The sequence below is a fragment of the Panthera leo genome, chromosome F3 (genome assembly GCF_018350215.1).
Source record: "Panthera leo isolate Ple1 chromosome F3, P.leo_Ple1_pat1.1, whole genome shotgun sequence".
NCBI classification, from domain to species: domain Eukaryota; kingdom Metazoa; phylum Chordata; class Mammalia; order Carnivora; family Felidae; genus Panthera; species Panthera leo.
In genome coordinates, this window is record NC_056696.1 from 44,869,703 (window position 1) to 44,892,433 (window position 22,731).

Genomic DNA, 22,731 nt, shown 5'->3' on the forward strand with positions numbered 1-22,731 from the left:
AATTGAGTATAAATTGCTTGAATACTGTTTAGATGACCTAACGAAACCTGAAGTAAGGCCCATGCTATAGTTTCAATATTAATGATGGAAATGTAGGCAAGAAGAAAAGTAACAAACGTGTAAGGCATCATATATGTATCTATGGATAATGCCACTACATATATCAAGAAACAATCGAAGATTAATTTCTTAAAAAAGAAAATCTGAGATATCTATTACCCAACACATATCCCGGTTTAATGCATTAGATTACAAACACAGAGACTTGAAGCCAACAAAAATTAAGAGTGGAAACAAAAAAAGTTAATATCCAAAATCCTAATTCTTGTTTCAGCCACTGGAAGATAAAATATTCACCTTTACATGTTGGAAGATTAGGGGACCATCCAAAGTCGTAACACTGAACTGAATCTGGTCCAACTCTTTTAAGTCTTTGTCTGCAGAAGAATTTCAACACATCTCCGACTTTATATTTTTCTTTTTTGGGCTGAGTATTTAAGTTATTTTCTATTTCAGGAATCTTGCATTCTTTTTCTATAAAAAGAGTTAAAATAATTTAGTGAGAATATATAATTAATCATTGCCAAAGTATATTTTATATATGTCGTATAAAAACGAGGTGCTGGGTACTGCTTATACAGAGGAGCAACAGAAAAATTTACGTTAGGTTTGTATACCTTCTAAATTCATAAGGGACCCTGAGAATTATTAAGGCATCGAAGAGCAACATAGGTACCCTGAAAATGTATTTGTAAGGTCAACTTGCTTATACTGGTTCTGATTTTATAACTGACATTTATAAATATAATGTTATTGTTTTGTACTCTCAAAACATAAAAGTATTCCCTCACATTAAAAAAAAAAAAAAACCTTGATGCTACAATTTTAAAGTTGCAGTCAAATAACAATCGGCAGTTTTGTTTAATGTAAATACAACTGGGGAATCAGAACACACACAAGGCATTTCTTTTTTTTTTTTTTTTTTTTTTGTCACACAAGGCATTTCTAACGTGTCTTAAAGAAACCAATAGTCGCGGAGGCGCTTCCCGAGTGTGACGCGTGGACTCCGCCCCCGGCCTCGCTGCCGCCTCCCTCGCTCCCTCAGCGCACGGAGCGCAGCCCAGCGTCCAGACCGGAGGCCGGGGGCGGGGCGACGCGGCGACGCGGCGACGCGGCCCCGGGCGGCGAGTACCGGTGTATTTGGAGGCGGCTGTGTCGGGCCTGGGTGTCCGCCTCTCGCGCCCGCCGCCGCCTGCTCCTATGGGGTCTTTGCAAGGGGCTGACCCGCAGGCTGCTCATCTTCTTCGACCTGGCCTGGCGGCTGCGCGTCAACTTCCCCTCTACGTCTACATCGTGGCTTCCATGATGCTCAACGTCCGTCTGCAGGTTCATACTGAGATCCATTCTGCTGACTGGCAAAGGCGTGTCGTCAGGCTACCACACCACAGAACACGCAGCATGAGGGACAGAGTAGGGGCTCTGGGCGGCTACCTCGGGAAGATGAAGGGCGCAGGGGAGGACTCAGACAAGCTGCTATGTGGCCTTGAAGGAGCACAGGGGGAGCGCCCGTGCCCGAACTCCTGGATGCATACGCCCTGCGGTTCAAGTAGATGGAAATTCACAAAATGAGTTATCAACGGAAGTGAAGAATGCTGAGGTCAACCTCTCGCTTCACAATGGCAACAAAGCGCTTCCATGTTTGAAAGAATCATTAAGAAGTTCAGCTTCCGCAGGGGCCTAAAGCAAGACTGTGGATCTGTCCTGTGATCCTACAGGAGAGCATCGTGCTGGGGTCTCCTGTGGTGGTGGTGGTGGCTCTGGTGAGGGGCTGGCCGGGAGGAGGGCCCAGGGCCAGCGACAGCACACAGGATGGTGCCACAAAGGAGAACCCTGGGGGTCAGGACTACCGTGCCTTCAGAAACGGCCAGAAATGGGGATTTCTGAGGAGGAAGCGCCAAATGCTCTTCTAGAAGGGCGAGGCTCTGAGTGGGAAAGGTCTGGCCTGCATCTCCTCCTGTCTACACTGCTCCATGCATGCCCCGAAGCATTCCTGAACGATGAGACAGAATGTGTTTTCCTTGGCCATTCAAAGCCCGCATTTTCAGAGCAAACAGAATCCAAGAAAACGCTTTCACAGGCACAAAGTACCTCAACTGATCTGCAGATAACACTGGGGTTACTACTGGCTCTACCAGCTTTGGAAGGAGCAAATCCTGTATGCCACAGTTAAGGTACAAGCAGAACAACAAAAAGAGTGAGATTGATTTCGAAAGCTGTCTTAGAGGGGCGCCTGGGTAGCTCAGTCAGTCAGGCGGCCAACTTCGGCTCAGGTCATGATCTCGGGTTGGAGACCCTCGTTGTGCCCTGTGCTGGTAGCTCGGAGCCTGGAGCCCGCTTCAGATACTGTGTCTCCCTCTCTCTGTCCCCCTCCTCTGCTTGCTCTCTGTTTCTTTCTCAAATAATAAACATTAAAAAAATAATAAATAAAAATTTAAAAAAGCTGTCTTAGAATGAGTTCTTTCACACTGAGACTGGATGCCTGTTAACAGGGCAGCAGTGAAGTTCCTGCCTCAGTTGGTGGGATCAAAGGAAGTGGAAGTGAAACTCCTGGGAGGCTGGTTGATGATGGAGGGGATTTTTGAGCATGCTTTAAATGGTGCTCAGAAGACATTCAGTATTGGGCTACCACTTCAAAGAGAGCATTAATACATCCTGTATCAATATCAGGTTAGAACGTGAAGATTTAACAAAATTCTTTATGGATCTTCAGCACTCATTGCCAAGGGCTACTGTCCCAGATGCCATCTCCTCAGGCCATCTGCTGGAGTGGCCACTTGTACCAGTCAGCCTCTCCATAGTTGACAGTTAGCTGTCCCCATGTCTGCATTCTGTAGAATAATTTTGGTCTGCAGAGCAATTTGATTTCTTTCCTCACATCCCCTCTCCTTCCACTTGAAACCCAATTTAAATGGAGGCCCCACAGTGAAAGCTGAAATATTAAATGTACTTTTAGTATAATCCTTTCTCACACTGGGAGCCCTACCAGTGTCGCCTGAAATAAAAGCAAGCTTGAGACTTCTCTGCTGCAGCTCAGCTGGGGAGACATGGATTTAGCGTTTCCCTTACGGGAAGGTTCCAGTTCCTAGGAGTGGAGGTATCTCGTATACTAACATTTTTTTCTGAGGTAAAGCCTCTGGTTGTTGATAACTTTGATAAAGATCACTTGAGAGCATGGAGTTTTTAAGGAGTCCCAAAGAGAGACTTCACCGTTTTCGGGGCTTATTGACTGCCTGTATCCATTTGTGTGCTACAATTGCTATGCCATGTGCTGTTTTAGTGTTTTGGGAAAGTGAAAAACTAAAACTTTTTACTTAGCATAATAAATGTCTTATTTTAAGTGCATAAAAAAAGAAACTATTAAAGTAGCTTAATTAAACACTGTATTATAAATTATATTAGTAAGGAAATTAAACTAAAAATAAAACAAAATAAAGAACTATGTTCAAGGCCACATAGCTAGGCATATTCTGGGAGTTCTGAACATTTACATAATATACAATTATTATTATTAAACCTATAATTTTTACTATCTATTAAATTGTTGATTATTCTGATTCAAATTAGGAATGTCTAAAATCATCCCTTCAAATTTGTCAAGTCTGTGGCATTTGTGGCATTCGTGACATTCCCGAGTATTATTTAAAAATGCATTTTTCTTATTTGGAATCCTCCTATCTTGCTAATTCATTTATAAATTAACTGGAATTTGAATATTATAATTATATTAAAAAAAAACCAGTCCTTTGAAATATTAGAACCTTTGTAAATATTAAAACATTTTATAGATGAGGAAGAGTGAATGAAGCTGCAAATAAGTGTGGTTATTGCCCTAAGATACATGTTTAGCCAGCTGATGGAATTGGAATTTGCTAGAACCCCGCCAGGCTGACTCCACTGGACTCACTTAGACTTCCTCATCCTTCAATCATTTTCTTCTCTCCACATCTAGGAGAACATTCACTCCAAAATGTTTTCTTCTCCCAATTCTCTGGGTCCTCCTTTTCCTATCTACTCTGCCATCTATTATCCCCACGTGACACCTAAACGTTGGAATGCTTCATGGCTCAGTCTTGAGCTCTCTTCTCTTTTTATTCTGTATTCTTTTCCAACTTCATATCCTCATTTATGCGGTAACAATTCCAAATATGTATTTCTTGGCTAGACCCACATAGTCAACTCTGTAGTTTACATATCCAAATTTGATCGTCCATGGGCAGCTCAACCATAATGTGCTCAAGTCAAAAGTTGGGATGTTCCTCCCAAAGCGCTCTTCTGTCAGCACCACCTTACAAAAAGGCACTGCCATTTACATGTTTGCTTATGAAAAAAAGGCAGTGAGTCCCTTCATTATTACTCTCTCTTACATCCAATATTTAGTAACATCACCTGTGTTTTCTACCGACAACATAGATTTTGAACGTGTTCTGCTTTACATCTTATCACCCATCATCCTATCCCAATCCCCATACTTGTTCATGCTGCATAAACTCCCGAATCTTCTCCTGCCCACCACAATCACAGCATGTGGGGAAAAAAAAAAAAAAAAAAAAAAAAAAAAAAAACTTTTCGAAAATCTAAATGATTATATTTCTTCCTTTAAGACTCCTTTGTGGCTTTTTATCAGTCATAAAACTAATCTAAATGCTGATATGCCTGGGAAATAACCTGGGTAATCTTTTCTTTGCCTCCTATCCAGGCTTAGTTCATAAAATTCTCCCACATCTTGAGTAGAATCTGCTCACCCTGATATTTCTCAAATATTGTTTTGTTATCAAAGTTTTGCACAGACTGTTCCCTTGGTGTGGAACATTCTATAGCCACTCAAATTTTCCACAGATTCAAGTCCTACTCCTAATCCTGGAAAGTACTGGATTAGCAAACATGAAAGAGATTCATAGAATAGTCCACAGAACTTGTCCAAGTCAGAAAATAAAGAGCTTCTCTCAGGGCCTGCAGAAATTAACACTCAAGGCAGAAGGTGTGAAAGCAGAAACTCAGGAGCAAAATAGCTGAGGAAATTGTCAGAAACTATAATTTGGTTTTCTTATATCACACTCTAAAAGAACCCAGTTTTAAATAATATGAAAACTTGCATTTAGAATAACATACACAATTATTCTTTGCTTACAAACATACCATGTATATGGGCCATAGGAAACACTGTGTTATTGTCTTTGGGCTTTCAAACACCATCTTCTCCCAGTTTACATTAAATCAGAAGAAGACACCTTGATTTTAATCATACTCCTTAAAAATGACTTCAAATAATGCAAGTTTGTTCAAAATGGAAATCTATTTTCTTTTAACATTTTTATTTGTTTTTGAGAGAGAGAGAGACAGAGTGTGAGTGGGAGGGGTGGAGAGAGAGAGTGAGACACAGAATCTGAAGCAGGCTTCAGGCTCTGAACTGTCAGCATAGAGCCCCACATGGGGCTTGAACCTGAGAACTGCGAGATCATGACCTGAGCCAAAATCTGAGGTTCAACCCACTGAGCCACCCAGGTGCCCCCAAAATGACTTTAAATAATGCAAATTTGTTCAAATTGGGATATCTTAAACACGTTTTGTTAATTTTGTTAATCCTGGAAAAAAATACCTGGAAAAATGGTACTTACCATAACATATTGGTTTATGAGACCAACCATCGTTACCACACACTATTGAACCTGCGCGCCCGTCTTGGCTTTCGTATCCATCGTGGCATTCATAGTCCAACTTGTCATTGAGTTTAAACCACGTGACATTGCTTTTGGCTTTGGCATTCTCAAATGCTGGCATCTCACAAGATTCTAATGCATAACAGAATTGAAGATTTCAATTCTAATATTATGTAATGGACGATGTAATTAAGTCTCATCCCAAGGAAGTAAAAAAAGCTTTATCAATTAGCATGTGCTAGTAAATTCAGTATTATATCAAAATAATCTAAGAATACAAGTGATAAATCTTTGCCCTGAAAGTTACTCAAAATGAAAAACCATGTTTCTACATAGCAGTTTCCTTATTGCTTAAATATTCAGGAAGTTTGTCAAAGAACACTTTCCTCTGTCAATTACAATTTTGTGTTTATGCCATGCTTATAATAAAATAGGGTACTACAGATGCATCATACTTTTCTAGCAAAACAGAATATGTTTTTGTGACTTAAAACGCCAAACTCATTAGCAGTGTGGCAAGTATGCCAGAGAAAAATGGATTAGTTGAATAGGATTGTTTTTCAAAAATGCAAGTAAATTTTTAAACATTCTATAAAACTCTACTTTAAAACATAATAGTTTCTAAAACTCACATGTTCATTTTCTTTCCCAAATATTTTCCTAAAGGCTGTATATTCTTTTAAACTTACCAAGATTTAATGGAGGGATAACTCTAATTTTTATAATTAGTTATAAGAAAGTAAAATGTTAAAAGTTTCAATTATTGCTAATAGGATGGTGATATTCAAATAATTTTATACTGTGTTATGTAACCAGCTACCTTAAAGCTTTAAAAAACAAAGCAAAACTGTACCAGTGAAAAGAGACAGAGAGAGAGAGAGAGACAGAGAGAGATTCTCTTCCATAATAAGTGTTATAACGGATAGCTAATTACAATTTAGTGTAAAATGAGTTTGATATGGGAGCCACTTTTATCATTTTTTTCTGTAGCTAGTGCTCATAGTAACCAAGGAAACTGAAAAAAAAATAAGGAAATGGAAACAGTAGAAGTGGATATTCAAATATCCACTTCACTTAAAGTGAATATGCTAAATATCAGTTCAAAAATATCACTGCGTAGCTTTGGAGTATAAGATAAACTGAGGAAACTGTTCATAGAAAAATCTTCATAAACATCTAGGGACAGTGAAATCTTTCAACACAGCTGAATTTGGTGCTATCTAGAAGCATTTCTGTCTCTACTAATTAGATGTTTATGATTTTCTAAGGGAGCTGTTTTAGAAGTGGACTTACCCTGGATTGTCAAACATAAATTCTACAGGTTCAATTAAAATTCTACACTATGGACCCAGATCTTCACTTACAAACATAATATTATGTCTAGCAACAAAGATTCTGACATCAAAACCTTATCACCTAAAAACAGGAAAAACAGGCACAAAGGTTGGTGTCAGCCAGAAGAAATAAATGAGTTTCCAGAATACACATAAGGCTCCCTACCCAGTTTCCAAATCATAGGATTTAAAAGAAAAAATTTTTAAGTTGTATTTATTTTCAAAGGAGAGAGAGAGCATGAGCAGGGGAGGGGCAGAGAGAGGGGGAGACACAGAATCTGAAGCAGGCTCCAGGCTCTGGGCTGTCAGCACACAGCCCGATTCAGGGCTCGAACTCACAAGCTGTGAGATCATGACCTGAGCCAAAGTCGGATGCCCAACTGACTGAGCCACCCAGGTGCCCCCACAGGATGTTTTAAAGTGGAAAAAAATGTAAACTGAAAGATGTCCTGGTATTACACTCTATAAGTGATTAGTCTTAACTGGCAAAAAATTAATCCTTTTTCATTTATCTTTTCAAATGGGAATCACGTCAGCCCCTCCCCCCCAGAAAAGAATTAACTTAAACTTTTGTTCAATGGTCATCAGGATAATAAATATGAACATAATAAATTACTCACTAATACATGTGGGTTGAGGTGACCATCCACTTTTCAGACATGTAACCGATCCTGAAGTTTTGCCATCTGGTGTTACATATCCTGGTTTACATTGATACTGTGTTTCTTTATTTAAGTAATATGTAAGTTCATATTGAGAAAAAAATCCATTTTCAATTGTTATCTCTGATTTTGAACATGTTTCTGAAAGGCAGAAAGTATAAGGAAAAGATAATCATATAAATAAACATTTTTATAAAGACTTAACACTATAAAAATGAGTCATTTATAAATAAATGAAAACCTAGAAAAATCTGAATCATCCAAATTCTTGGAATGCAAAAATTAGCTACAAAGATACTAAATCAAAATAATTCATTAAATTTTGCTTGGAATGAAGCAAGATTTAAAATACCCAGAATCCCTTCTAGGAAATTATGATGAATCTGTTTGTCTAATGGATCTGGAATCCTACAGTGTGTCAGAGGTGTACCGGCAATGAGTCCTTTCCAGGCACTTAAGCAGGATCTCTTAAGCAACCCCAGCACTTGGTTAATTAATTGGGGTATCTGAGATCAGGAGACGATCTCAGAGAATCTGCCGCCATAGCTACCACAACTCTGAGAATTTGAAATGTTTGTCACCGTATTTGGGTGCTTAAAACCACATGGATACATGGAGTTCAGTAAGTATGACAGAGATCAACACATTCATTCATGTTCTAAGACCAATATGATGATTCCTCAAATTATGTGTAACTTGGCTTGAAACAATAAAACAAGACTTCTGTCATATACAGGGCTTCACAAAGTTCAGCATTATTTATTAAATAACCCATGGATAAAGAAGAAATGAAAAGAGAAAATATGAGCTACATATTTTTTCATCATTAGTAATTTTTTTCCTTCACTTGGGGTGCGTAGTACACTGGAAATGGGACACTTGGAATATTAAATACTCAGGATTAAGGACTAATGTATATAATCTTCTTATATTTTTTATTTATTTTTTTTTTACTTTTTTTACTGTTTTTTTTACATTTATTTATTATTTATTTTCAATATATGAAATTTATTGTCAAATTGGTTTCCATACAACACCCAGTGCTCATCCCAAAAGGTGCCCTCTTCAATACCCATCACCCACCCTCCCCTCCCTCCCACCCCCCATCAACCCTCAGTTTGTTCTCAGTTTTTAAGAGTCTCTTATGCTTTGGTTCTCTCCCACTCTAACCTCTTTTTTTTTGTTTTTCCTTCCCCTCCCCCATGGGTTTCTGTTAAGTTTCTCAGGATCCACATAAGAGTGAAAACATATGGTATCTGCATTTCTCTGTATGGCTTATTTCACTTAGCATCACACTCTCCAGTTCCATCCACGTTGCTACAAAGGGCCATATTTCATTCTTTCTCATGGCCACGTAGTACTCCATTGTGTATATAAACCACAATTTCTTTATCCAATCATCAGTTGATGGAAATTTAGGCTCTTTCCATAATTTGGCTATTGTTGAGAGTGCTGCTATAAACATTGGGGTACAAGTGCCCCTATGCATCAGTACTCCTGTATCCCTTGGGTAAATTCCTAGCAGTGCTACTGCTGGGTCATAGGGTAGGTCTATTTTTAATTTTTTGAGGAACCTCCACACTGTTTTCCAGAGTGGCTGCACCAATTTGCATTCCCACCAATAGTGCAAGAGGGTTCCCGTTTCTCCACATCCTCTCCAGCATCTATAGTCTCCTGATTTGTTCATTTTGGCCACTCTGACTGGCGTGAGGTGATATCTGAGTGTGGTTTTGATTTGTATTTCCCTGATGAGGAGCGATGTTGAGCTCTTTTCATGTGCCTGTTGGCCATCCGGATGTCTTCTTGAGAGAAGTGTCTATTCATGTTTTCTGCCCATTTCTTCACTGGGCTTTTTGTTTTTCGGGTGTGGAGTTTGGTGAGCTCTTTATAGATTTTGGATACTAGCCTTTTGTCTGATACGTCATTTGCAAATATCTTTTCCCATTCCGTTGGTTGCCTTTTAGTTTTGTTGGTTGTTTCCTTCACTGGGGCCACAGTCAGACTGGTGTGTACCTTCTCTTCCCGTCTCCTAGGGGCGGGATTCACTGTGGGGTGGCGTGGCCTGTCTGGGCTACTTGCACACTGCCAGGCTTGTGGTGCTGGGGATCTGGCATATTAGCTGGGGTGGATCAGCAAGGTGTACAGGGGCAGGAGGGGCAGGCTCAGTTCGCTTATCCTTTGGTGATCCGCTTCGGGAGGGGCCCTGCGGCACCTGGAGGGAGTCAGGGAGTCAGACCCGCCGCTGGAGGGATGGATCCACAGAAGCACAGCGTTGGGTGTTTGCCTATAATCTTTTTTTAAAAAAAGACATTACATCTTTTAAATGGAATAAGAAAAACATTTTAAATAAAATTTTGTGAGATGATACTAAAGTAGTCTGAGAGGGAAGATTACTATATATACATACAATAGAAAAGAATAAAGAATGAATATCGACGATCGCAAAATGAAAGCAAACAAAACCCAACATACACATAATTCGAAAAAACAGAATAGTGTTAGTAAGATCGTGGAATAGGGTGTTTTCTTATTCTCTATTTCCGCTCTAATCTTTATTATTTCCTCCCTTCTAAATTTGGGCTTAGTTTGTTCTTTTGCTAGTTCCTTGAAGTATAAAGTTAGGTTGTCAATATACAATCTGCTACTTTAAGCTAAATTTTTTTATGTTTATTTATTTTGAGAGAGAGCTTGCCCGCGTGTATGCACAGGTGCGCGCGCGCGCACGCGCACACACACACACACACACACACACACACACGCAAGTGGGGGAGGGGTAGCCAGAGAGGGAGAGAGAATCCCAAGCAGACTCTGTACTGGCAGCACGGAGCCCTACTGTGAGGTCCAATCTCATGAACTGAACCGTGAGATCATCACTTGAGCTGAAATCAAGAGGTGGATACTCAACTTGACTGAGCCACCCGGCACCTTAATCTTCTATTTTAATGTAAGCATTTATCACTAAAAACTTCCCTCTTTGCATTGCTTTTGGAGCATCTCTGAATTTTGTTACATTGTTTCTGTTTTCATTTGTCTCAAGATATTTTTAAAAATTCTCTGCACTTTCCTCTTTGACCCGATTGTTACTTGAGTGTGCGTTTTCTTTGTACGTATTTGTGAATTTTCCCATTCTTTCCCCAGTTACTGTTTTCTAAATTTACCCCATTGTGACTGAAAATGATACTGCATAGAATCTTTCATGTTCAGTAGAATGTACTCTTCCACTGTTGGGTGTAAAATTCCATGTATATCTATTAGGTCCATAAAATGTTTATATTGTTGTTCAAATCTACAGATTCTTTCTTGAATTTCTGTCTGTGTATTCTATTTATTATTCAAAGTGAGGTACTGAAGTCTCCTAAGATTATTGTATTGCTGTTAATTTCTCCTCTTCAGATCTGTCAATATTTGCTTTATATATTTAGGAATTCCAATGTTGGTTCCACATATGTTGAAAATTGTTACCATCTTTCTGCTGAATGGATTCTTTATTATTATATAATGATCTTCTTTGTCACTAGAGACAGTTTTGACAGAAAGTCAATTTTTTTTTTCTGATAGAAATATAGCCACTCTATCATTCTTTGGTTGCCATGTGTATGAAAATCTTTTTCCATTCCTTCACTTTAGCTTACTGTGTCTTTATCTATCTATCTATTTATTAAATATAGTTTATTGTCAAGTTAGCTAACATAGTGTATACAGTGTTCTCTTGGTTTAGGGGGTAGATTCCCGTGATTCATTGCTTACATACAACACCCAGGGCTCCACCCAACAAGTGCTCTCCTCAATGCCCATCACCCATTTTTCTCCCTCCCTTGCCACCTCCCCACCATCAACTCTCAGTTTGTTCTCTGTATTTAAGAGTCTCTTATGGGTTTGCCTCCCTCTCTGTTCAAAACTACTTTTTCTCCTTCCCTTCCCCCATGGTCTTCTGTTAAGTTTCTCAAGTTCCATATATGAGTGAAAACACATGGTATCTATCTTCCTCTGACCGAATTATTTCACTTAGCATAATACCCTCCAGTTCTATCCACATTGTTGCAAATGGCATGATTTTATTTTTTCTCATTGCTAAGTAGTATTTCATTGTATGTATAAACCACTATTCTTATCTATTCATCATTATCTAAATGTCCAGCTGATGGACATTTAGGCTCTTTCCATGATTTGGCTATCGTTGAAAGCGCTGCTATAAACATTAGGGTATACGTGCCCTTTTGCAGCACTCCTGTATCCCTTGGATAAATTCCTAGTAGTGCTATCATTGGGTTATAGGGAAGTTCTATTACTAATTTTTTGAGGAACCTCCACACTGTTTTGCAGAGTGGCTGTACCAGCTTGCATTCCCACTAACAGTGCAAGAGGGTTTCCGTTTTTTCCACATCCTTGCCAACATCTGTTGTTTCTTGAGTTGTTAATTTTAGCCACTCTGACCTGTGTAAGGTGGTAACCCCATGTGGTTTTGATTTGTATTTCCCTGATGATGAGTGATGTTGAACATCTTTTCATGTGTCTGTTGGCCATCTGGATGTCTCCTTTGGAAAAGTGTCTATTCATGTCTTCTGCCCATTTCTCCACTGGATTATTTGTTTTTCAGGTGTTGAGTTTATAAGTTCTTTATAGATTTTGGATACTAACCCTTTATCCAATATGTCATTTGCAAATATCTCCTCCCATTCTGTCAGGTGCCTTTTAGTTTTGTTGATTATTTCCTTTGCAATGCAGAAGCTTTTTATCTTGATGAAGTCCTACTAGTTCATTTTTGCTTTTATTTACCTTGCCTTTGGAGACGTGTCAAGTAAGAAGTTGCTGTGGCTGGGGTCAAAGAGGTTGTTGCCTGCTTTCTCCTCTAGCGTTTTGATGGTCTCCTGTCTCACATTTAGGCGTTTCATCCATTTGAGTTTATTTTTGTGTAATCAGGAACACATCAGGGTTGTCCACTCTCACCGCTATTGTTTAACATAGTGTTGGAAGTCCTAGTCTTAGCAATCAGACAACAAAATGAAATAAAAGGCATTCAAATTGACAAAGAAGAAGTCAAACTTTCACTTTTTGCAGATGACATGATACTCTACATGGAAAACCTGAAAGACTCCACCAAAAAGCTGCTATAACTGACACATGAATTCAGCAAACTCACAGGATACATATCAATGTACAGAAATCAGTTGCATTTCTATATACCAATAATGAAGCAACAGAAAGAGAAATCAAGAAATCGATCCCATTTACAACTGTACCGAGAACTATAAAATAACCTAGGAAAAAACCTAACCAAAGATGTAAAAGATCTGTATGCTGAAAACTATAGAAAACTCATGAAAGAAAACTGTAGAAAACTCATGAAAGAAAGAAATGTGGAGAAGACACAAAGAAATGGAAAAATATTCCATGCTCATGGACTGGAAGAACAAATACTGTTAAAACATGAATACTACCCAAAGCAATCTGCACATTCAGTGCAATTACAATCAAAATTGCACCAGCATTCTTCTCAGAGCAAGAACAAACAATCCTAAAATTTGTATGGATCCACAAAAGACTCCGATTAGCCAAAGTAATGTTGAAAAAGAAAACAAAGCAGGAGGCATCAAAATCCTGGACTGTAGCATCTACTACAAAGTCGTAATCATCAAGACTGTATGGTATTGGCACAAAAAGAGACATTTAGGTCAATGGAATAGAATACAGAACCCAGCGATGGACCCACAAATGTATGGCCAACTAACCTTTGACAGAGCAGGAAAGAGTATCCGATAGAAAGAAGACAGTCTCTTTAGCAAATGGTGCTGGGAGAACTGGACAGCGACATGAAGAAGAATGAAACTGGACCACTTTCTTACAACATACACAAAAATAAAGCCTATCGTGTCTTTAAATTGAAAGCGAGTTCTTCATTATTTTAAGTCATTCAGGTATTTTATTTTTTTTAATAGGTAAATTTAAACAATTTATATTTAAAGAAATTGATAGGTGAACACTTACTATTGACATGTGGCTGTCTTCTATTTTGTAGTTGTTTTTTTTAATATCTTTCTCTTTTAATGACTTCCTTTGTTATTTGATTAAGGTTTATAGTTGTTTAGTTTGATCCTTATCTCCTTATCTTTTGTCTATTATATGTTTCCCTCCTTACTTTATTGGGAGTATAGTTGACAAAATTGTATATATATAAAGTATAAAATGAGATGACTTGGTCCACAGATACATTTGGAAATAATTGTCAAAATCAGGTTAATTAACACATTAATCACCTCACATAATTAATTTTTTTTATTAAGCTGGAATGCTTAAGATCTATTCTCAGCAAATTTCAACTACACAATACATTATTACTAACTGTAGTCACCATGCTGTACACTAAATCTCCAGAATTTTTTTTATCTTATGAAGGCTTACACCCTTGGAACAGCATCTCCTCATTTCCCCCATCTGCACCCACCACTGGTAACTACCATTCTACTCTCTGCCTCTATGAATTTGGTGTTTTCTTTTTTGGTTTCATACATTAGTTTTATCAAGAAGTATTTTCAACCTCTGGCTTATTATACTTAATATGTTGTTCTCTAGGGTCAACCATATTGTTGTGAATAGCAAGACTTTCTTTTTTCTCATGGTTGAATAATATTCCATTGTACATATCATGTCTTCTTTATCCATTCATCCATCAGTGGACACTTAGGTTGTTCTGTATGTTGGCTATTGTGATAAAGCTATAATGAAATTGAGGATGCAGATATTTCTTCAAGATGCTGATTTCATTTCTTTCAGATAAATACCCAGAAATGGAATGGCTGGATCATACGGTAGTTCTTTTAACTTTTTTCATGTACTGTTTTCCATATGCCTATAACAAATTACATTATCACCCAAAGTATACAAGTGTTCCCTTTACTCCACATTCTCACCAACACTTGTTATGTCTTGTCTTTTTGATAAAAGACATTTTACCAGGTATAAGGTAATATTTCATTGTGGTTTTCATTTTCATATGCCTGATGATTAGTGATTTTGAGTACCAATTGGCCAATTGTATGTATTCTTCAGAATAATGTCTACTGAGATCTTTGTCCATTTTTAATTGGATTGGATATTTTGCTATTAAGTTGTATAATTTGTAGAATATATACGTACAACCTATGTAAAATACATACAAAGTGTGTGTGTGTGTGTGTGTGTGTGTGTGTGTGTGTGTATCTATATATATCTCCCTTATCAGATCTATGGCTTGCAAATATTATCTCTCATTCTGTACGTTGCCTTTTCATTTTGTTGATTTGCTGAATAGAAGCTTTTGCATGAATTTGATATAATTTATTTAAGTCTTTAATTTGTCTAAGAGTTAATTTTCATCAGTGGTTTAACATAGTGGTTTCATTTTTTGGCTTATGGATATCCAGCTTTTCCAATACCATTTACTGAAGACATTACTTTCCTCATTGTGTTTTCTTGGCTCCCTTGTCAAATTTTAATTAACTATGTATGTGTGAGTTTATTTCTGGTTCCTGACTCTGTTCCATTGATCTGCCAATAGGATATTGTTTTCATTTTTATCACTTTATAATATAGTTTGAAATCAGGGAGTATGATGCCTTCAGCTTTGTTCTTCTTTCTCAAGATTGCTTTGGTTATTTGAGAGTCTTTTTGGTTCCACATAAATTTTAGGATTGTTTATTTTATTTCAATGGGAAATGTCAGTGGGATCTTGATAGGAATTGTATTGTATCAATGGAATGCTTTGGGTAGTATGCACATTTTAACAACATTAATTCTTCTAATCCATGAACACAGACTATCTTGTGATTTATTTATGTCTTCTTCAGTTTATTTCACAATTGTCTTACAGTTTTCACCATACAAATATTTTACTTCCTTGGATGGATTTATTCCTAGGTATTTTACTGTTTTTCATGCTATTGTAATGGGATTATTTTTAAAATTTCTCTTTGTGATAATTCATTATTAGTGTACAAAAATACAACAGGTTTTTGTATATCCATCCTGCAACTTTACTGAATTCGTTTATTAATTCTACATTTTTTTTTTTTTGGTGGAGTCTTTAGGGTTTTCTCTGTATAATATGTCATCTACAAACAGATATTTTACTTCTTTATTTTTTATTTCACTGAGGTGGTGAAAGTGTGTATCTTTGTCTTTTTCCTGATCCTTCAGGAAAAGCTTTCAGCTTTTCATTATCAAATACGATGTTAGTTATGGGCTCCTTATTTATAGTCTTTATTATGTTTGATGTACATTTCTTCAATACCTAATTGTTGAGAGTTTTCATCACAAATGGATGTTGAATTGTGTCAAGTGCTTTTTTTGTTGGTGTCTATCTGATTATATGATTTTTATCCTTCTTATTGTTAATGAGCTATATCACATTACTGATTTGTGTCTGATGAACCATCCTTAAGTCCCATAGATATACCCGACTTCATCATGGTGTATGAATCTTTTAATGTGTTGTTGAATTCACTTTGCTAACATTTTGTTGAGTATTTCAATATTTATGATTATCAGTGATGCTGGCCTATAATTTTTTTTGTAGTGTTCTTTGGTATTAAAGTAATGCTGACCTTGTAAAGTAGTTTTGGAAGTGCCTCCTCCATCCTTTCAAGTTTTTGGAATGGTTTGAGAAGAACTGGTATTAATTCTTCTTTAAATTACCAATGAAAACTTCTGTTCCCAGACTTTTCTTTGCAGAGATATTTTTTATTATTTATTTATTTATTTATTTATTTATTTATTTTAATATCAGGGTTTTTTTAATGTTTATTTATTTTTGAGACAGAGAGAGACAGAGCATGAACGGGGGAGGGGCAGAGAGAGAGGGAGACACAGAATTGGAGGCAGGCTCCAGGCTCCGAGCCATCAGCACAGAGCCCGACGCGGGACTCGAACTCACGGACCGCGAGATCGTGACCTGAGCTGAAGTCAGACGCTCAACCGACTGAGCCACCCAGGCACCCCTGCAGAGATATTTTAAATTAATGATTCACTCTTGTTCCTTGTTACTGGTTTGGTTTGTTCAGATTTTCTATTCTTGATGATTTTGTCTTGTAAGTTTTCTATTTCCAGGGATTTATCAATTTATTTAGGTTATCCAATTTGTTGGTGTGTAAATGTTTATGGTTGTCTCTTATGAACATCTGCATTTCTGTGGCATCAGTTGAATGTCTCCGATTTCATTTCTCATGTTATTTATTTGATCTCTCTTTTTTCTTAATCAACCTAGGCTTATCAAGTTTGTTTCTGTTTTGAAAAAAATAGGTATTAATGTTGATTTTTTTGGTCTTTATTTCATATGTTTTTGCTCTGATTTCTGTTATTTCCCAGCTTGTTAATTATAGGCTTGGTTGTTCTGTTTTTTAATACATTTTTTTTTTCATTTTATTTGAGAGAGAGAGAGAGAGAGAGACAGAGAGAGACAGAGAGAGAGATAGAGCATGAGTCAGGGAGGGGCAGAAGGAGAGAGAGAATCTTAAGCAGGCTCCACACTCAAGTGCAGAGCCCAATATAGAGCTCAAGCCCGTGACCCTGGGATTATGATCTGACCCCAAATCAGGAGTTGGATGCTCACCCAACTGAGCCACCCAAGTGACCTCTTCTTTTTAGTTTTTGGATGTATAAAGTTAGGTTGTATATTTGAGATCATTTCTTTTTCTTACTGTAGGCATTTATCACTATAAAGACCTCTCATAGAACTGCCTTTGTATGTGAGGTATTTATTTCTCTCTTGCTGCTTTCAAAATTATTTTTCTTTGGTTTTAGCCAGTTTTATTGTAATGTGTCTTAGAGATGATTTCCTTGGGTTGAATCTGTTTGGGGGAATTAATGAGCTTCTTGATTTTGATAGTCCGTATCTCTTCCCAGATTGATAAATTCACAGCCATTATTTCCTTAAGTAAACTTCCTGTCCCTTTCTCTCTCTTCTCCTTTTGGGACTCACATAATGCCTACAATGTCTCCTCTGATAGTCTCCCATAATTCATATAGGCTTTCTCTGGAATTCCTTCTCCTTTTTTCTCCTCTGACTACAAGACTTCAAATGACCTCTCTTCTACTTCATAGATTCTTTCTTCTGATTGATAAGATCTGCTGTTGATACTTTTTGTTGTATTTTTCCTTTCATTCATTATATTCTTCAGTTATAGAATTTCTGTGCGGTTCTTTTTATAATTTCTACCATTTTCCTGATTTCTTTGGATTTTCTTTCTGTGTCTTCTTATAGCTCACTGAGCTTCCTTAAAGCTACCGTTTTCAATTCTTTATCAGGAAAATCATAAATCTTCATTATTTAGGGTAAGCTACTGGAAAAGTGTTGTGTTTCTTTGGTGATGTCATATTTCCTTGATTTTTCATGTTTCTTAAAGTCTTGCATTGTTGCCTTTGCCTTTGAAGAAGGTCTCACTTCCTCTGGTCTTTCCTGACGTTGGCAGAGAAATACTTTCTGTCATACTTGTTAGGGATCCTGAGGCTTTTTGAAGATGTTTTTAATGGATACATTTTTCCAGTATGTCTTACTACGATTTAAGAGGGAATTTTTGGATGGTATGCCTTTCTTCAATCCTGCAGAGTTAGTCAGGGTCCTGACAGCTTTCTGTTTGATTTCCTGGAGGTAATGCTGAATGGTCAAGTACATTCTTTTTACTCTATCTGTGGAGTCAGTTTGAATTTCTAAGTATGTTCACTAGCCATTTGAAAACTCCTGCACACACTACCTTTGGGGAATATACAAAAGGAGCTGGCCAGTGGATAGCAGGTATGCAGAATGTTGGGGGATGCCACCAGGTGAGCAAGATCTGAACCCAAGTCATCCCAGTGGCTAGTGGGTAGGCTACTGAATGTAGTCTGCAAAGTGGTTAGTAGGGTCTTTGTCCCTTGAGGAATTCTGAGCCCTGACTGTTGTGGTCCAAATTTTTCTCATTCCCTTCACTCATGAAGATCACTTCAGTATTCTGGATGTAGTTAGAAAGAAATGGACCTTTTGGTCAGTGACCCATGCAGTTGAAGAAGCCAGATGATCACTCACACACTTTCTCCCTGTGGAGAAATTGCAGGCTGAATGGGTCTCCTTGGCACTGAACTGTACCCCTTTCAGGGAGGAGTGACTCAGATAAGAAAAAAAATGTTCCATTCATCCTCTTCAGTGCACCCACTCTTGGATCTTTTTGCTGTCAAAGTGTGCAAAAACTTCTGCTAGATTCCCAGACTCTCACAAAAATGCTCTTTCTGTGGGTGATTGTCAAAACTGTGATCTTGGCCAGGAAGAACTGAAACTTGTGTTCTGACATCTAGCTGGTGTCACTCTATTTTTTTCTAGATTGACTTCATGTATGTATGTATTTTGTGTTTTTATTTTTGTCGACATACAGTGTTATATTATTTTCAGGTGTATAATATAGTGATTCAACAATTCCATACCTCACCCAGTGCTCATAATGACATCACTATTTCACCTGTTCCCTGTGCCACCTTTCTCCCCTCTGGTAACTATCACTTTGTTCTCTATAGTTGAGTCTTTTTGTTTGTTTGTTTTGGTTTTGGTTTTTGTTTGTTTGTTTGTTTGTTTGTTTTTGGTTTATCTCACTCTCACATATTTCCCAATTTGTCATTTGTCTTAAATCCCACATATGACTGAAATCATATGGTATTTGTCTTTCATTGACTGACTCATTTTACTTGGCATTATACTGTCCAGCTCCATACATATTGTTGCAAATGGCAAGATTTCATTCTTTTTCATGGCTGAATAATAGTCTCTCTCTCTCTGTATGTATACACACACACACACACACACACACACACACATGCACACGCACACACACACCACTCATCTTTATTCATTCATCAATCAATAGATACTTGGCTACTTCCATATCTTGGTTATTGGAAAGAAAGCTGATATAAACATAGGTGTGCATATATCCCTTTGAATTAGTGTTTTTTTGTATTCTTTGGGTAAATACCCAGAAGTATGATTGCTGGATCATACAGCAAGTCTATTTTTCTTTTTGAGGAACTTCCATACTGTTTTCCAGAGTGGCTGCACCAGTTTGCATTCCCAACAGTGCAAGAGGGTACCCCTTGCTCCACATCCTCACCAACATCTGTTGTTTCTTGTGTTGTTGATTTTAGCCATTCTGTCAAGGGTGAGGTGATATCTTATTGTTGTTTTGATTGCATTTCCCTGATGATAAGTGATGATGAGTATCTCTTCATGTGCCTGTTGTCCTTTGTATGTCTTTGGAGAAATGTCTGTTCATGTCTCCCATTCATTTTTTTAGTTGGATTATTTGGTTTTTGGTGTCGAGTTTTATAAGTTCTTTACATATTTTGGACACTACTCTTTACCAGACATGCCATCTGTAAATAACATCTCCCATTCCACAGGTTGCCTTTCAGTTTTATTGACTGTTTCCTTTGCTGTGCAGAAGTTTTTTTATTTTAATGTAGTTCTAATAATTTTTTTATTTTATTTTTATTTATTTATTCTTGCTTTTATTTTCCTTGCCTCAGGGGATCTGTCTAGAAAGTTTGTGGCTGATTTCAGAGAAGTTACTGCTTCTGCTCTCTCTCTTCCAGGACTTTTATAGTTTCAGGTCTCACATTTAGGTCTTTAATCCACTTTGAATTTATTTTTGTGTATGGTGCAACAAAGTGGTTCAGTTTCATTTTGTGCATGTTGCTGTGTAGTTTTCCCAGTACCATTTGTTGAACACATTGTCTTTTTCCCACTGGATATTCGTTCCTGCTTTGTTGAAGATTAATTCAGTATATAATTATGGGTTTATTTCTGGGTTTTCTATTCAGTTCCATTTGTCCAAGTGTCTATTTTTGTGCCAGTACCTTACTGTCTTGATCACTATAGCTTTGTAATATAACTTGAAGTCTGGAATTGTGATGCTTCCAGCTTTGCTTTTCTCTTTCAAGACTGATTTGACTATTCAGGTTCTTTTGTAGTTCCATACAAACTTTAGGATTGTTTGTTCTAGGTCTGTAAAAAATGTTGGTATTTTGATGGGGATTGCATTGAATGTGTAGATTGCTTTGGGTTGTGTAGACATTTTAACAATATTTGCTCTTCTAGTCCATGGACATGGGATGTCTTTCCATTAATTGTGTCATCTTCCATTTCTTTTTCATCAGAGTTTTATAGTTTCAGAGTACAGATCTTTCACCTCTCTGATTAGGTTTATTCTTAGGTATTTTATTATTTTTAGTGCAATAGTAAATGGGTTGTTTTCTTAATTTCTCTTTCTGCTGTTTCATTATTAATATATAGAAAGGGGTCAAATTTCTATACATTGATTTTGTATCCTACAGCTTTTCTGAATTCATTCTAGTTCTAGCAGGTTTCAGTGGAATCTTTTGGGTTTTCTATATAGAATATTATGTCATCTGTAAATAGTAAAAGGTTTACCTCTTCCTTACTGATTTGGATGCCTTTTATTTCTTTTTGTTGTCTGATTGCAGTGGCTCGAACTTCCAGTACTATCTCGAATAAAAATGGTAGAGTAGACATCCTTGTCTTGTTCCTTAGGGGAAAAGCTGTTTTTCCCCTTTAAGGATGATGTTAGTTGTGTGTTTTTCATGTATGGCCTTTTTTTATGTTGAGGTATGTCCCCTCAAAACTTACTTTGTTGAGAGCTTTTATTATGAATTGATGTTATATTTTGCCAAATGCTTTTCTGGCATCTGTTGAAATGATCATATGGTTCTTATCCTTTTTTTTTATTGATGTGGTTTGAATGATGTGATATATCACATTGATTGGTTTGTTAATATTGAACCATCCTTGGAGTCCAGGAATAAATCACCGTGCGTAAGACTGATGTGGTGAATAATTTTTTAATGTTTTGTTAGATTTGGTTTGCTAGTATTTGTTATGGATTTTTGCATCTATATTCATCTACAGTTCCCTTTTCTTGTTTCTTTATCTGGTTTTGGTATCAGGGTAGTGCTGCCTCATAGAATGAATTTGGAGTTTTCCTTCTTTTTCTATTTTTTTGGAATAGTTTAAGAAGATCACTTCTCGGACTTCTGGCTAAGATCAAGTGTGGAGTAGTTTGAGAAGAATACGTATTAACTCTTCTTTAAATGTTTGGTAGAATTCACTTGTGAACTCATCTGGTCTTGGACTTTTGTTTGTTGGGAGGTGTTTGATTACTGATTCCTTTTTTTTTTTTCTGTTAATTGGTCTGTTCATTTTTTTATTTGTTCCCGTTTCAGTTTTGGTAGGTTTATGTTTATAGGAATTTATCCATTTCTTCCAGATTACCGACTTTTTGGCATACAGTTTTCCATGATATTCTCGTATAATTGTTTGAATTTCTGTGGTGTTGGTTGTTATTTCTCCTCTCTTGTGATTTACTTATTTGGGTCCTTTATCTTTTCTTCTTGATAGTATGGCTAGCAGTTTATCACTTATTAATTTTTTCAAAGAACCAGTTCCTGGTTTCTTTGATCTGCTCTATTGTTTTTCTAGTTTCTATGACATTTCTTTCTTTGATTTAAAAATTTTTAAAGTTAATTCATTTTTGAGAGAGAGACAGAGTGTAAGCAGGGGAGGGGCAGAGAGAGAGGGAGACACAGAATCCAAAGCAGGGTCCATGCTCTGAGTTGTCAGCACAGAGCCTGACATGGAGCTTGAACTCACAAACCGTGAGATCATGACCTGACTTGCAGTCAGATGCTTAACCGACTGAGCCACCCAGGCACCCCCATTTATTTCTGTTCTAATCCTTATTATTTCTTTCCTTCTTTTTTTTTTTTTCCTTAGGTTTTGTTTGTAGTTGCTTTTCTAGCTTCTTCAGGTGTCAAGTGAAATTGTTTATTTGATTCTTTTCTTGCTTCTTGAAGCAGACCTGTATTGCTACAAACTTCCCTCTTAGAACCAGTTTGGCTGCATTCCAAAGGTTTTTAATTGTGGTGTTTTCACTTTCACTTGTTTCCATGTGGTTTTTTGAATTTTCTTTTATTTTCTGGTTGACCCATTCATTGTTTATTAGCATG

The 22,731-nt window shown here is 37.2% G+C and overlaps 1 protein-coding gene and 1 pseudogene across 5 annotated transcripts in view; one reads left to right on the forward strand and one right to left on the reverse strand.

Moving 5' to 3' along the window:
* CFH (complement factor H) overlaps positions 1-22,731 on the reverse strand; it is a 223,717-nt gene that overhangs the window by 18,756 nt on the left and 182,230 nt on the right. For 4 of the 5 annotated variants that reach the window (XM_042925932.1, XM_042925935.1, XM_042925934.1 and 1 more), the window contains 3 exons: positions 7,672-7,854; positions 5,676-5,849; positions 358-534 (listed from right to left, as the gene is read on the reverse strand). In XM_042925932.1, the coding sequence (XP_042781866.1) occupies positions 358-534; positions 5,676-5,849; positions 7,672-7,854 (534 nt within the window). Of the gene's footprint in view, positions 1-357; positions 535-5,675; positions 5,850-7,671; positions 7,855-12,656; positions 12,695-22,731 lie in introns of those variants that run through there. The other variant, XM_042925937.1, reaches the window with a different exon arrangement.
* LOC122212200 lies at positions 1,091-2,424 on the forward strand (annotated as a pseudogene).